The 16047-nt window shown below is 40.9% G+C and overlaps 1 protein-coding gene across 2 annotated transcripts in view; it reads left to right on the forward strand.

The window, feature by feature from the left end:
- Positions 1-15334, forward strand: part of traf1 (TNF receptor-associated factor 1) — a 42217-nt gene extending 26883 nt beyond the window's left edge. The window contains exons 6-11 of one of the 2 annotated variants that reach the window (XM_080212461.1): positions 424-501; positions 3540-3608; positions 7193-7717; positions 8375-8552; positions 10358-10506; positions 12417-15334. In XM_080212461.1, coding sequence (XP_080068587.1) covers positions 424-501; positions 3540-3608; positions 7193-7717; positions 8375-8552; positions 10358-10506; positions 12417-12635 — 1218 coding nt within the window. In that variant the 3' untranslated portion in view covers positions 12636-15334. The remainder of the gene's footprint in view (positions 1-423; positions 502-3539; positions 3609-7192; positions 7718-8374; positions 8553-10357; positions 10507-12416) is intronic. The other variant, XM_080212462.1, reaches the window with a different exon arrangement.
- Positions 15335-16047: the final 713 nt, after the last annotated feature.

Below are 16047 nucleotides of genomic sequence, written 5' to 3' on the forward strand. Positions count from 1 at the left end.
TTGTACCAAAGGATTGGTTAAATACCTCTAATGCAATTTTGCATTGCATCTTTTGTTAATTTAAAAATATAACAATCAAGCCATAGCATGACCAATATTTATTATTGCTCTTAAATATTTACTAGACACTAGCAATTAAAGAAAGCATGTTATTTGTAGCAGCCAAGTATACATGTTCCAGTGGATCTGATGTGAAATCATCTCAACTTTAACATTTCTCTCCCATTAAAATATCTCACTAAATATTTGTTAGTTTCTTCCAGAAACATTAAACATGTCTTTAGGAAAAATAAGTTTTTTGTTTAGTTTGGAAAAAAGTAACTTTCCTTTCTATAATAGTGGAATATTTTATAAAGGTTTCACTATGGCTTAATCAGTTAAATGTTGGAGCGTGTTTGCATTCATTTTGCTTATTATGTTTAGCAGAACAAGCATGTCTGTGAGGAAGTTCCTGTTAAAGAGAAGAAAACATTTAAAATTGAATCAGCCAACAAAGAAAAGGTGAGACCTTGGTTAACTGAACAGTTAAGAACAATTTGATATTTTCCTCCTGTGATTTATTGTTTTTGTATTTACCAGATATTGTCTTGAGCCATACCGTCCAGGAAGGTCTCAGGTCCTGCTCTGTGGTTTTGGATGGAGAGTAATGACATCAGCAGGGTGCTATTTATTTATTCTAATTTTCCCTCTGCTGAAACGTATTCCTGGAACGATCCAATACAGCTAATTAATGACTAAGGAAGAGAAATTTGTTTGCATAGTGGTGCTACACAGACGCTGTTGATTATCCAAGAGTAGGCAGTGCTGTGGATTGCTACTTGCTTTGCATTTGTCAAAGGTGCCTACTGTCCATTGAACAAATTTCTCCCCCCCAGAACGCTCAGATGCTCCAAAGTGAAGCTTGAATAATAACCATTGAATTATAATTCCGAATGTTTGCTCTTCTGACTGTATTACAGATTCAGCAGGATTAGCATGCAAGCTAAGCATTATGTAAATGTGTTATAATTTATAGGCTACATAATCACTATGGTAAGAGAACCTACAATTAAGAACAAGACAGATTACAATGTTCTGGCTTCTTTAATGGTTAGAGCTGTCACGAGTGATACCAACTTCACCAAAGATAGCACCTTAGATTACAACAACAATTTGCACTGATAGTACCTTTAGCATAGTAGGATTTTGCAACATGCTTCACAGCAGTGTTATTAAACAGAATTTGATACTGAGGTATTTAAATAGTTGCGAGGGCAGGTGGCCGAAAGGTAGTTTTTAAGGAGCATCTTAAAAGATGGAGAGATGGAGCAGTTTGGAGAGAATTCAGATGGACCAATTAAAATTGGGGATATGCAAGAGTCCAGGATTGGAGAAATACTGGTTCTTAGATGGTTGGAGGGCTGGAAATCATTTTAGGTGCAGAGCCAGAGAGGGATTTGCAAACAAGGATGAGAATTTTAAAATTGAACAAACGAGAGGGGGGAGGCAGAGAGGGAATGGGTGAACAGGACAGGATTAGATGCAGCAGCCAAGCTTTGGACAAGCTCAAACCTAATGAAGGGTTCAAGGTGAGGGAACAACCTGGACAGCATTGGAATTTTTGACTCTTGAAGTAACAAAGGCAGGGATGACGGTTTCAATGGAAGGTAAGCTGAAGAGAAGCAGAGATGGACAGAGTTGTGGAGATGGAAGTAGATAGTCTTGGTCATGGAGGTGATCAGGGATTGGAAGCTCAGCTCAGGGTCAAATAGGATGCCATGATTGTGAACAGCCTAATGGCTAATACCATGCTTTATGGAAAATCTTTTCATGCATCAATAGTACAAGTTATAATTGGGAATAGGAGGGCTAATTATTTTCTTGAAATTACATTTCCTCCTCCACTCACTCAACTAATCTTCAGTCATTGTCTCTGAATATTGTGATTAAGGATGGGTTATGCTCCCATAATAACTGGTTGCCCTCACACTGGTCATTCTTAGACCTAGATTGTGATTCTGAGGTGTGGGTATTAGAGCCATGCCGTATCCTCTCCTCTCCTTCACAGGAAAGCAGGAAATCCTGACAGACTCGTCCCTTTACCTAAGTTAGATTGCACTGAGATTTAGTTTGGATCAGAAATTGGCTAGCTGTAAGAAGACAGAGGGCAGTGATTGATGGGAAATGTTCATCCTACTAGTGGTGTACTGCAAGGATCTGTTTTGGGGCCACTGCTGATGTCATGTTTATAAATGACCTGGATGAGGGCATAGAAGGATGGTTAGTAACTTTGCGGATGACACTAAAGTCAGTGGAGTTGTGGACAGAAGGATGTTGCAGGTTCCAGGGGGACGTAGATAAGCTTCAGAGCTGGGCTGAGAGGTGGCAAATGGAGTTTAATGCGAAAAAGTGTGAGGTGGTTCACTTTGGAAGGAGTAACAGAAATACAGGGTACTGGGCTAATGGTAAGTTACTTGGAACTGTGGATGAGCAGAGAGACCTCAGTGTCCATGTGCATAGATCCCTGAAAGTTGGCACCCAGGTTGACAGGGTTGTTAAGAACGTGTTTGGTGTGTTAGCTTTTATTGGTTGGGGGATTGAGTTTCGGAGGCATGAGGTCATGTTGCAGCTGTACAAAATTCTGGTGTGGCTGCACTTGGAGTATTGTGTACAATTCTGGTTGCCACATTATAGGAAGGATGTGGAAGCATTGGAAAGGGTGCAGAGGAGATTTACCAGGATGTTGCCTGGTATGGTGGGAAGGCCTTATGAGGAGAGGCTGAGGGCCTTGAGGCTGTTTTCGTTAGAGAGAAGAAGATAAAGAGGTGACTTAATAGAAGCATACAAGATGATCAGAGGATTAGATGGGGTGAACAATGAGAGCCTTTTTCCTCAAATGGAGATGGCTAGCACGAGGGGACATAGCTTTAAATTGAGGGGTGATAGATATAGGACAGATGTCAGAGGAAGGGTGTGGAATGCCCTGCCTGCAACAGTAGTGGACTCGCCAACGTTAAGGGCATTTAAGTGGTCATCGGATAAACATATGGATGATATTGGAATAGAGTAGGTTAGATAGGCTTTAGATTGGTTTCACAGGTCAGTGCAACATCGAGGGCCGAAGGGCCTGTACTGCGCTGTAATGTTCTATGTTAGTCATTAATTAGCTGTATTGGATCATTCCAGGAATAAGTTTCAGCAGGGGGGAAATTAGTATAAAAATAAATAAATAGCATTCCACTGATGTTATTATTCTCTGCGTTGGCGCTGATTGTAATAAGTTAGCCTGTTAAGTTGATTAGCTATTTCCACAGTTTCCATTTGCTAATTTTACTGAAAAGGTAGCATGAGTCTGAAGTGAGTCATTCTTCCTTCTCTTCTCCAAACAGTTAGTAGAATTGGTGAAGTAAACAGTAACATTTTAGGTTCCATTGACTAGCTCTGTAAATGTTGCAATCTCAAATTTTTTTCTTAATTTACAATGAGAAGGACTGTTTTTCATTTATTATTTTAAAACTGATATTAACATAACATGTTGCTGTGGATTACTTGTTTTACAGTCTCGCTGTCCCGGAGGAAACCGAACACGTGATAGCTGTCGTTTTGTAGAATTAGGATGCAATTTCAAGGTAAGGCTTTTTGTTTTTAAAAAAAGCTTTAATTTTTTGTTGAAGTCATAGTAATGCATCTTTTTGTAAACGTTTTCCTCTTCTCCCGACCTGGGATTTCGGACTAAAACAAAACTACACAAAAAAAATTATACATTTGATTATCCTACCTAGCATTGCATGAGGTTTGAAAGTGATATTCTCAATTTTTTTTGTTTTTTTTTACATGTTGTTTATCTTTTTAGTATAATAATACATTTCTGAAGTGAATATGTCTGACTGTGTGATTTGGACCTGAGTCAGGAACTGAGATCAGAACCTTTGTCAGGAGGAAAAGGAAGGGGTACAAAAGGTTCAGGGAACTAGGAGATGTTAAGGATCTTGAGGAGTATAAGGATTGTAGAAAGGAGCTTAAAAGGGAAATTAGGAGAGCCAGAAGGGGTCATGAGAAGACTTTGGCGGGTAAGATTAAGGAGAATCCCAAGGCCTTCTATAAATATGTGAAAAGTAAAAGGATGAGAAGAGAACGGATAGGACCTATAAAAGGTGAAGGGGGAAAGGTCTGTGTGGAACCAGAAGAAATGGCAGAGGTGCTTAATGAGTACTTTGCCTCAGTATTCACAGTGGAAACTGATCTGGGAGATTTTGCTACGGATTTGCAGCAGATGGAAAAGATTGAGTATGTGGATATTAAGGAGGAGGATGTGTTAGAACTTTTGAATTCTATCAAGATACATAAGTCGCCGGGACCAGATGGGATGTACCCCAGGATACTGTGGGAGGCGAGGGAAGTGATTGCAGAGCCCCTGGCAATGATCTTTGCGTCGTCAATGGAGACGGGAGAGGTTCCGGAAGATTGGAGGATTGTGGATGTAGTTCCTATTTTCAAGAAAGGGAACAGAGATAGCCCGGGAAATTACCGACCGGTGAGTCTGACCTCAGTGGTTGGTAAGCTGATGGAGAGGCTTCTTTTGTCAAGGGCAGGTCGTGCCTTACGAGCCTAGTTGAGTTCTTCGAAAATGTGACTGAACACATTGACGAAGGAAGTGCAGTGGACGTGGTGTACGTGGACTTCAGCAAGGCGTTTGATAAGGTCCCCCATGCAAGACTTCTTGAGAAGGTGAGAGGGCATGGGATCCAAGGGCCTTTGGCCTTGTGGATCCAGAACTGGCTTGCCTGCAGAAGGCAGAGAGTGGTTGTGGATGGGTCTTTTTCGGCATGGAGGTCAGTCACCAATGGAGTGCCCCCGGGATCTGTTCTAGGACCCTTGCTGTTTGTCATTTTCATAAATGACCTAGCTGAGGAAGTGGAGGGATGGGTAAGTAAGTTTGCTGATGACACGAAGGTCGGTGGTGTTGTGGATGGTCTGGAAGGATGTCAGAAGTTGCAGCAGGACATAAATAGGATGCAGGACTGAGCGGAGAAGTGGCAGATGGACTTCAACGCGGATAAATGTGTAGTCGTCCGTTTTGGCAGAACCAATGGGATGAATGAGTACACTATCAAGGGCAGGAGTCTTAGTAGTGTTGAAGAGCAGAAGGATCTTGGGGTCCGGGTCCACAGGACTCTTAAATCGGCCTCGCAGGTGGAGGATGTGGTCAAGAAGGCGTATGGTGTACTGGCCTTCATTAATCGAGGGATTGAGTTTAGGAATCGGGAGGTAATGCTGCAACTTTATAAGACCCTTGTCAGGCCTCATTTGGAGTACTGTGCGCAGTTCTGGTCGCCTCACTATAGGAAGGACGTAGAAGCTATTGAAAGGGTACAGAGGAGATTTACAAGGATGTTGCCTGGACTGGGAGGCATGCCTTATGAAGTTAGGTTGAGGGAGCTGGGACTCTTTTCCCTGGAGAGACGAAGGTTGAGAGGCGACCTGATAGAGGTTTATAAAATGTTGAGAGGAATAGATAGGGTGGATTCTCAGAGGCTATTTCCCTGGGTTGAAATGGTGGCTACAAGAGGACACAGATTGAAGGTGCGAGGAGGCAAGTACAGAAGTGATGTTAGGGGTAAGTTTTTCACTCAGAGGGTGGTGAGTGAATGGAATCGGCTGCCGTCAGTGGTGGTGGAGGCGAACTCGCTGGGGTCTTTTAAAAGACTTCTGGATGAGTATATGGGATTTAATGGGATTGGGGGTTATAGATAGGTCTATAGATTGGTAGGTGTTGATGTGATCGGCGCAACTCGTGGGCTGAAGGGCCTGTTTCTGCTGTAGTGTTCTATGTTCTATAAATCAAATGAGAAATTTATACTACACAGTAATAAGGAATTGCAGAATGATAAATGAGCCAGCCAGTAATTTGAAGTATCACTTTCAAACTTTCTGTAAGCTTGAAAGCAGAAGTTTCAGTTATTTTTAGAGTTATTCTTTTAACTGGGTCTCCTTCTAGTTTCTGACCTTCCCACACATGGATCTGGTCAGATGTTCTACTTGAAAGACCGGAATTACAGAATTGTTTTGGCACAGAAGGAGGCCATTCAGCCTGTCATGTCAGTATTAGCTCTCCAAATGAGCATTGTATATAGGTGCCATTCTAAGTATCAAATTCACATTAAAACTGGAGTTTTTTTTCAGCGGGATTTGAAATATGGATCTCCCAGACTATGCGCTGCAGAGTGCACTAGCATGAATCCCATTAAAAACTTGTGGGCGGAGCCTATTCCTGCTGGAGAGGCTGGCAGCATAGCACTGAGTGGGCCACTCCGCAAGCGCGATCTGTCAGTGCCAAGATCAGCGCATGTGCAGTGGCCCACACTGCCAGCCTCCCAATCACTGGCCTGCCCCGCACCCACCTTCCCTCTGTCACTGCTGAGTGCAGAGTGGCAGCAGGATACCCACTGTCTTGGCACTGCTTCCCTCAAAATTAATTGCTTCAGTTTCTAATAAAATTATTTTTTGGAGCTTTTGTTTGTTAGAATTGTTACAGTATGTTCCAATCTTTATTTAACAACTTTAAATCATTGTGCAGAAAGTTGTTTATTTTCTGCTTTGCTGCTAATGAGGATTATTTGATGTGAATAATTGATTAGCCTTGCCTGCTGCTTGTACTGTTCACACATCCCCTTTAAAGGAAGTAATATTTAAATGTTTTTATTTGTTCATTTGTGGGATGTGGGTCTTGCCAGCTGGGCCAGCATTTATTACCCATCCCTAATTGCCCTTGAGTAGGTGGTGGTGAGCTGTCCTTTTGAACCACTGTGTTCTGTATTGAAAAAGAGGAAATCAGTGCTAAAACCTCTTGGGTATCTTTATTTGAGGTGAATGACAAGTGTCTTCCTTCACCACCTAACCACAAAACCAGGCCCTAAATGTCAGTTTTTACTCTGCTTCTACCCTCTGGAATTGTGTTCCAAAATCAATTTGTGTAGCTCGGTCTTACCTTGCTTACTAAAAAATCTTTTGTGTCTCAGTTTTTTTGATCCCCCTTAAATGTGTTGCTTTTGCTCAGTGTGCACCTGTCCCTTTGGTGAATTATTCTGAGATGATTTAGTATTAGAAATGCTAAGCAAAATGTAACTTTTTTGTGAGCTTCTTTAAGTATTTCCTTATTAAATTGTAATTTTCAGCCTATTTTAATTCATATACCTTTTTAAAAACATTACAGGGTGGCAAAGAGCGTCTCAAAGATCATGAAAACTCTTCAGTTGGTGCACATCTTGCATTGATACTTCAGTTTGCCAATACTTTGAAAGCCAGCTTCCCGCAAAATTCCAGCTTTGCTAATGGTGATAGTGATGATGCGTCAGCAGTTGCCCTCCCGTCACTACTTGCTGAATTACAGTCCAAAGTCCAGCAGCTCGAGAAGAATGTACTGTCTCTGTTCTCCGAAGGTTCTTTAGTCTCTTTGCACACTCAGGTTGCTGTGGAATCAAATGGTGACTTAGAAACTGATCATTTTGAAGGAGCTTGCTGTTCTAGTGGAATTTCAGATTTGCAGACAGCCCCATATTCTGCTCAGACATTGGCAGAGTGTCAAAGTCGAGTTGACGCTCTTGAGCGGAAAATTCAGACGTTTGAAAATATTGTGACTGTTTTAAACAGAGAAGTGGAAAAAACCCAAACTACTCTGGTTGCATTTGAGAGGCAAAGCAAGATTGACCAGGATGCCATTAAAGCTTTGGAGCGTAAGGTAATGGAGTCAACTTTTCTCTGTGCTTGTGTATATTTCTCGTATGTAGGGAAATGCTTAATGACTTTATGGAAAGCTGAAACCTTTTGAAACATTGTTTCTCATCTTTTGTTCAGTTAACATCCTAAACTTGATGCTGGTTTCAGGACCTTCTGTTCTAACCAAGTGTATGGAAATGAGCCACATCATGTGACTATATTTATTTTTACTTACAAATTGTTCCTTGACCTGTGTTCCTGTAACAGGCCACATAAGCATTTGTGACTGATGTTAGAAATTTAAAATGCAGTTTCTTAAACCTGGAATCTCTCCCACTCTTCCTGCCATTGGAATGTGTTGGGAGGATTCACAAGTTGACACTCAACCTGTTTGACCACATTAGGAATGTGCCTTCTTCCTAAACAACCGAGCCCTCGGGTGGAGCTCAAACACAGAGCTTCTGTCTCGGACAGATATTACCCACTGCACCACAAGATTTCCAGTCTCAGTAATACAGGGCTCATAAACATAACATCAGTAGAGTGTAACACAGTCATCACAATTAGACACAATCCATTACAGTAACAGTTTGAAGGCAATTGTGAAATTTAATCTTTTATGTGAGAATGTGTTGGAGATAAAGTTTGCATCTTGTCTGACACATTGGTCTATTTCTAGGTTGCAGATCAACAGCATCTCCTTGCTTTGAAAGATGTGATCATCAATGAATTCCGTTTGCAAATGCTTGCTTTAGAGCAGATCTCGTATGAGGGGTTATTGATGTGGAAAATTACCGATGTCAGTAGGAAGCGCCAGGAAGCCATTTCAGGGCGAGTTACAAGCCTCTCCTCTCCTGGTATGCTTTTTACACTTTTTAAGTAAAATAATTGTTCCGGCCTTGAAGTGATGATATGGCATCCTCTGCTTACAATTGTGTATGAAATGACGTTACAATATTAATACACATCTTTCATGTCTCAATCTGTGGTATATAAGCTTACCTTTCTTTAGTGTTGGCGGCACGGTTAGCACTGCTGCCTCACAGCACCAGGGACCAAGGTTCAATTCTGGTCTTGGGTGACTGTGTGGAGTTCGTACATTCACCCTGTGTCTGCATGGGTTTCCTCCAAGTGCTCCGGTTTCCTCCCACAGTCCAGAGATGTGCAGGCCAGGTGGATTGGCCATGCTAAATTGGTGTCAGGGGGATTAGCAGGGTAAATACACAGGGTTACAGGGGTAGAGTCTGGGTGGATTGTTGTCGGCGCAGGCTCAATGGGCCAGCTGGCCTCCTTCTGCACTGTAGGGATTTTATTCTATGATGATTCTATGAAATGTAAAAGTATTGTGGCAGTCAATTTGTACATGGATCATCCAGTTTACCAATGCAGAGTAATGCTTTCCCATGCATTTGTATCTTGTGAATCAGTTTTTATGGAGAAAGTGTCAGTTGATTTCATAAAATCTAGATTGGAAGCACTTAATACCTCATGGTTATCAATCAGGTCTCCCATCAGCTCAACAAAATCTAGGAAATTGTTGGATTACTTAAGCCCCTTTGAACCATGCCAGCTTTTTCTAATGGCATCATTGTTTCCAAAGGGATCATTGTCCTGTGCTGTAATCATTCTATGATTCTATCCTTGTCTAGAGCAATTTTCTTACAGTTGAGGTACAGCCCAAGTAATGTTGAAGGTTCACCCTTTGCCTCTTATCTGAAGATGAGATAGGTAACATCCCAACAAATACCTATTTCCAGAAAATCGATGAGGGGATTTGAAATGTTTTGAATTCAACTCCACCAGCAGCCTTTAATTGAAACTGTTAGCCTCATTTACCTGACACTTCCTTTCTACCATGCCTTCCTTGTGATACTGAGACTGTGCCTACCCTTCTGAACAAAGAAGAACAAAGAAAATTACAGCACAGGAACAGGTCCTTCAGCCCTCCAAGCCTGCACCGACCGTGCTGCCTGACTTAACTAAAACCCTTGATGCTTCTGGGAACCATATCCCTCTATTCCCATCTCATTCATGTACTTGTCAAGATGTCCCTTAAAAGTCACTACCGTATCCACTGCCACTGCCTCCTCCAGCAACAAATGCCAGGCACCCACCACTCTCTGTGTAAGGAAAAAAAAGAATCTGCCTCGTATATCTCTTTTAAAACTTGCCCCTTACATCTTAAACCTATGCCCCCTAGTAATTGACTCTTCAGCCCTGGGGAAAAACTTCTGACTATCCACTCTGTCCATGCCTCTCATAATCTTGTAGACTTCTATCAGGTCTCCCCTCAGCCTCTGTTGCTCCAGTGAGAACAAATTGCTTTTCTCAATTTGGACATTTATTTGTAAGAACAAGTACACCGCACCTATATTGCTGACATTTCTTTTCCCCAATGTAATCAAAATTTTCAATGCACTACAGAAAATACTTTATGATAATTTTATTGGTTTGGTCTTGTATATTCCTTTGTAAAGGATATTCATTTATACAGCAATGGTGTACTTGTACTGATGACAAAAACACCGATGGTGACAGCAGTGAACCTGAAGTAAATTGTATTTTTAGTACAAAGCTTCATATGAATCTTTTATTCATTCTGCCATTAGCAGTTTTAATGTGTAATGTGACAGTCTCTTATTGTCGGTTCTATTTTCCCCAGCATTCTACACCAGCAAATATGGGTATAAAGTGTGTACGAGAATTTATTTAAATGGAGATGGATCAGGGCGAGGAACTCATCTCTCTTTGTTCTTTGTTGTTATGAAGGGCGAATATGACGCCTTGCTACATTGGCCATTTAAGCAAAAGGTATGTAGAATGTTCAGCTGAAATTTTATATTTCTAACACCTTGTAATCATGTTTCACAATTACCTGCATAATTGGAGGAATTTGCAGAGATGATGGGTGGAAGCTTGTGCCCAACCCTGAGTGGGTTCGGCAGCAAGAGTAGCATTTGAGAGGTGGGATGGTGGCAGGTGGAGTCCTGGCCAGCTTCCTGTCTGTAACCTGCCAATTGAGGCCGTTAAGTAGGCAATGGTTTCTCAAAAACACTCAGTGCCTGATCGATGCACCTTATATGAGAGAAGTCAGGGGACACTGAGAGCTAAGCCCCACCCTTGCTGCTGGACCTTAAGCCTCATCCCCCTACACCCCAACCATCACTTACCTGTGTCCAGTGATCCAGTGATAATCCTTGGCCTTGGATGGATGGATGGATGTCGTAACCCATACCTCCCCAGTGGTTCTGCAGTTCAGTTGACCTGCCAGCCCCTGATTGGCTGGCAACTTTCAGCAGGCAGGGCTTCCACTCCCAGACTCTTGAGGACTTGTCAAAGGTGCCTTAACGGAACAAGATACAGTGCATCTCCCCAAAAAGAGGCAACATGGGGAGGCTTCCTCAAGATCCTGACCAATGTTTTGCATATGGATCATTCAGTGTTTTTGTAATTTATTTTCTGCAATCCTGGAACACTTATGTTGTACCCTACCCTTCTAATGCCGGATACTTTGAACAGTGAAATTACAGAATTATTTAGTATCGGAGTGATGCAGTTGGTTTTCATTTATTTAAATAGTGTGAAGATATTATCCAGTTACTTTGGCAAAAATCTAGAGTGGACTCCTGTAGGCCACCACATTGGTAATCTCCCATTGGATATAGAAAATTGTTTAGTGAAACAGCTAGTGTTCCAACCCAGTCACTGGGGGACACATTGATATTACAACCAATGATTTGTTTACATGGTGGTCATGTTTTTGGGAAGCCTCAGTTTAATGATGTAGTTTGGAAAAGGCCATTGCCGTGGGCCTTGTGTACTTGCTATTGTCATTCTGTTCTCACAGAAGACATGAATATTTAAAATGGATACCACATTCCATCATAAAAATTGTTCAATAGTGAATTAATTGTTAAACTTCTAAAGGGAGCCAACCTTTGTGAAAATTCTTGGCAAGTGTTCAACCGTAGCTAATAATGTTCTCTGTGCTTGACCAACTAGTGGTTATAACACTACTACTCTGGGCTCTGAAAAGACATTGAATCCCATTCATGACTAGTTGGTCACACTTATGACTTCTTAGAGGAATTTGCCAGTCTCAATGAAGCAATTTTGGAAAAGGTAGGGATGGGCACAATGTCATTGTCAGTTGCAGTAGAGAATAGAGTTGTAGCAGAGAGCAGTTTTGATGAAACTTTGAAGATCCCCCTGGAGTGGAAACTCTCAGCCACCCAGTTACCTGTTTGCAGGAAGAAGAGCGGATGTTACTGCAGCCACACCTTAGTGGTAGCTGCTTCAATACTTATCATCTTCAATTCATGATTCATGAAGTAATTATAGTTGAATCAACGGAATTTATTTAAGATAAACACTTAATGGAGATTAATCTGTGTCCCTCTTTACCTCCCATGGAGTAATCATACATTTGTAAAAAATTAAAAAAAGAGATCTTTTGTTCTGCAAATGTAGATTGAGCAGAGTAGAATATTTATCTTTTTGTTAAAAACTGTATTTTGGAAAGTAAATGTTGATGTGGAATGGGCGATGTGTAGTCAGCTCCCTAATCCTCAATTCAAGTTGATTTAAAATGATTTCTAAATCTATTCCACCTGCAAGTTCAGTTCTGTAAGGGTGATGTTTGTCAGATTTGTTGCTGATATTTCAAAACGCTTTTCAAAAGTTGTCAGTAATATATTTAATTTGATTTTTACCCTTCTCAGGTCACCTTCATGCTTCTAGACCAAAACAACCGGGAACATGTAATTGATGCCTTTCGTCCGGATGTTTCTTCCTCCTCATTTCAAAGGCCAGTGAATGAGATGAATATTGCCAGTGGCTGCCCTGTGTTTTGCCCATTATCCAAACTTGACTTGCAGAAACCTCTCTATGTGAAAGATGACACCTTGTTCATCAAATGCATTATAGATGCTACCACTTAACTGGGACATGAGATGAAAGTCTGTAAAAAAAAAAATTGTGTGCATTATTACTGCTTTACACTGTTCTATTTTATGCTCCTTGAAAATAACTCAATGAAATGATGTCAAGTTTCACACACTCAAGATCTGGACAATATGCAGGCTTGGGCTAACAAGCGGCAAGTAACATTTTTGCATACAAGTGTGAGACAATGACCATCTCCAACAGAGAGAATCTAATCATCAGCCCTTGACATTCATTGCTGAATCCCCACTATCGGCATCCTGGGAGTTACAATTGGCCAAAAACTGAACTGGATTAGCCATTTAAATATCATAGCTATAAGAGCAGATCAGAAGCTAGGAATCCTGCAGTGAGTGACTCCCTGAAACCTGTCCACCATCTGCAAGGCAGAAGTCAGGAGTATGATGGAACACCCTCCACTTGCCTCCATGATTGCAGCTCCCACAGCACTCGACAAGCTCAACAACATCCAGTACAAAGGAGCCCGACTGATTGTCACAACGTTCACTTCCTCCGCCACCAGTGCGCAGAGGCAGCATTGTTTACCATCTACAAGGTGCACTGCAGGAACTCACCAAGGCTCCATAGACAGCATGTTTCAAGCCCATAACCATTATTATCTGGAAGGACAAGGGCAGCAGACACATAGGAATGCCACCAATTGGAACCTCCCCTCTACCTCCCTGACTTGGAACTATATTGCCATTCCTTCACTGGGTTGAAATCCCTCCCTAAAAGTACAGTGGGTGCATCAGTTCAAGGCAGCTCACCATCACCTTCCCAAGGGCAATTAGGAGTGGGCAACAAGTGCTGGCCAAGCCAGTGATGGGCACATCCCATGAATGAATAAATAAAAACTTTTTTTTATGGAAAAAGAATCAAATATTGTACAATATTTCAAAAATCTCTGTTCAAAGTGAGCTGTGTACTTTATCCTGATTTTATGTGCAACTTCTCAATAGTGTAGGCTAATATGTAAATTTTTCCTTCCATTTTGGAGATGAGAAATCAAAATAATTGATTCAGAATCATACATCTATAACTGTTCATTTTCAGCAGTGCTGGAAAGGAAAGCCTGTTTCACGTTACCGGTTCTTGTTGCTTTGTGTTTGAATGTGAGGATCATTGGGATCCAGAAGGCATTTTTTAATTTGTCCTCAAGCACTGGCTGGTCGTTAGTTTGCCCATCAGTAGGTGCACATTGTCAGCTACTATGCCTAGTGTATCAGTCTACTGTGATTATTAGCATAAATTCAGAAAAGGGCTGAAGGGTCTAAATGTCATTATGGAAAGAATGTTTGAAAGAATTGTCCATTTATTGCAGGAAGGAAGCTAAGATAAATTTAAAATTGAGTGAAATTTAAAGCAAATATCAACCTTGATTTAGTGATACTTGCATGACTACCCCATTAATCTGGCCAATATTTCTGTTTTAACCAGGAGAAGTTGTTCCAAAGGTGGTTTTTGTTTTACTTTTCAGTCAAGTTGAAGTCGGTTTCAATTCATTGGTGACTTAGAATTGTTCACTGCTTTGCTATGGGTCTTGGTGAGCGCAAGTTCACAAAACAGTATATCATTGTGATTTTAGTTATTGAGTTCAGGGTATTGTAAAAGAAATGTCAAATCTAACACAATTGAATTGAAAGAACAAAAGAAATAGGAGTAGACTAGCCATGTGACCTCTCAAGCTTGCTGCACCATTCATTAAGATCATTTCCTAACTCTTCTCCACATAATCCCCAGCCCCCACTTTCCCACAACACTCGTTTCCCTTCTTACCCAAAAATGTACAAATCTCAATCCTGAATATACTCGATGACTGAGCATGTACCCTCTACTAGAGCAGAGAATTCAAAAGATTCCCAAACTTCTGTTGAAGATATTTCTCCTGATCGCCATCTGAAATGTTCTAATTCTTAACCTGAGTTAATGATTGCTAGCTCTCAAGCCAGGGGAAGCAAGTTCTCAGCTTTCAAGCTTTCTAGACATGCTATCTGTTTCAGTGAGATCAACTGTCATTCTTCTAAACGTCAGAGAATATAAGACAATTTTTGGTGATGTCCTATCATAAGAAAGTTCTCTCATCCCAGGAATCAATCTAGTGAACTTTTGTTGCACCCCTCTGACAAGAATAGATCCTTCTGCAGATGAGTTCAAAACTGCACCAAACATATAGATATCGATGTTAGCCATGTGCACATAACATAAACTTTAGAAAGAAATTATTTGAAGACTAGTCTTTCTTAATGAAGATCATTTCATGTTTCTTTCACTATATATGAGTTGGGTTCTTCTGTGTGAAGAATGTATTTCCTGTACTTCCATTTCTTCAATTCCACCTATCCTCACAATTTGTTACCAGTTTCCCAGTTGCCTTTACCATTTGCTTTCTGTATAACACTAGTATTAATTGTGGATTGGCTATTGGTGTAAGTAACTTTTTTTAATATACATTAATTGTGAGGGAGGAACTTCAGAAATTTGTTCAACAAAGGTCAGAGTTTGGGATTTCATTGTGATGGTTAAAGTGACTTGTAATATTGATAAACTTTGACCTTGGACAGCAACTTACAAACCCATGACTGTTACTGCCTAGTGCAAGGGCAGCAGGCACATGGGAATACCACCACATGGACACCACCCGCACTCCCAAGGTTAGTCATCATCCAGATTTTGAAAATATATCGCTGTTCCTTCTCTAACAGCTGTGTTGGTGTGCTTACACCACAGGGATTGCAGTGAATCAAGAAGGCAGTTCACCACCACCTTCTCGAAGGCAACTGAGGATGGATAATAAATACCAGCCTAGCCAGCAATGACCACTTTATATAAATGAATAATTAAAAAATAATAATTGTGGCTTCAGATTTGTGGTTAGGAAATTTGTGCAAGTGTGAGTTTTGTACTTCATTGATTTGATTTTTGTCTCTGATAACATTGCTAGACGTTCTGTTTAACAGAGAAATTTTTCATTGTAAGAATGTGATAGCCTTGCAATTCTGTGATAGCTTGTTGGAAATTTATTTGTGGCACTTATTTGAGTTTTGTTTACAGGATTAACAGTTGAATGAGCCTGTTTCACCCACAGAACAGGACTCTCTTAGTCAGTACCACCTATAATTTTAAGTTGTATGCCATGTAGGCTAACGACCGAGTATAATTGGCTTGCCTAACAGCACAATAATAAAGAATCAGGTGGTGGGCCAGGTTAGATCAGCTATAACTGCCCAGAAATCTTATTCGTTCTCAAGCTAATAATTCAATTCGAAATGGATCTTTAAATGTTTCTGTTTTGTTTTTGGTGTCCTGGCTGCCGCTACCTCCACGAGGTTCAGGATGGGCAATGTACTGAATCCAAATGTGTAGTTTACATAGGAACATAGAGACAGGAGTTAACCATTCAGCTCT

This window comes from Carcharhinus amblyrhynchos, chromosome 25 (assembly GCF_965287045.1).
Source record: "Carcharhinus amblyrhynchos chromosome 25, sCarAmb.v2.hapA, whole genome shotgun sequence".
NCBI classification, from domain to species: domain Eukaryota; kingdom Metazoa; phylum Chordata; class Chondrichthyes; order Carcharhiniformes; family Carcharhinidae; genus Carcharhinus; species Carcharhinus amblyrhynchos.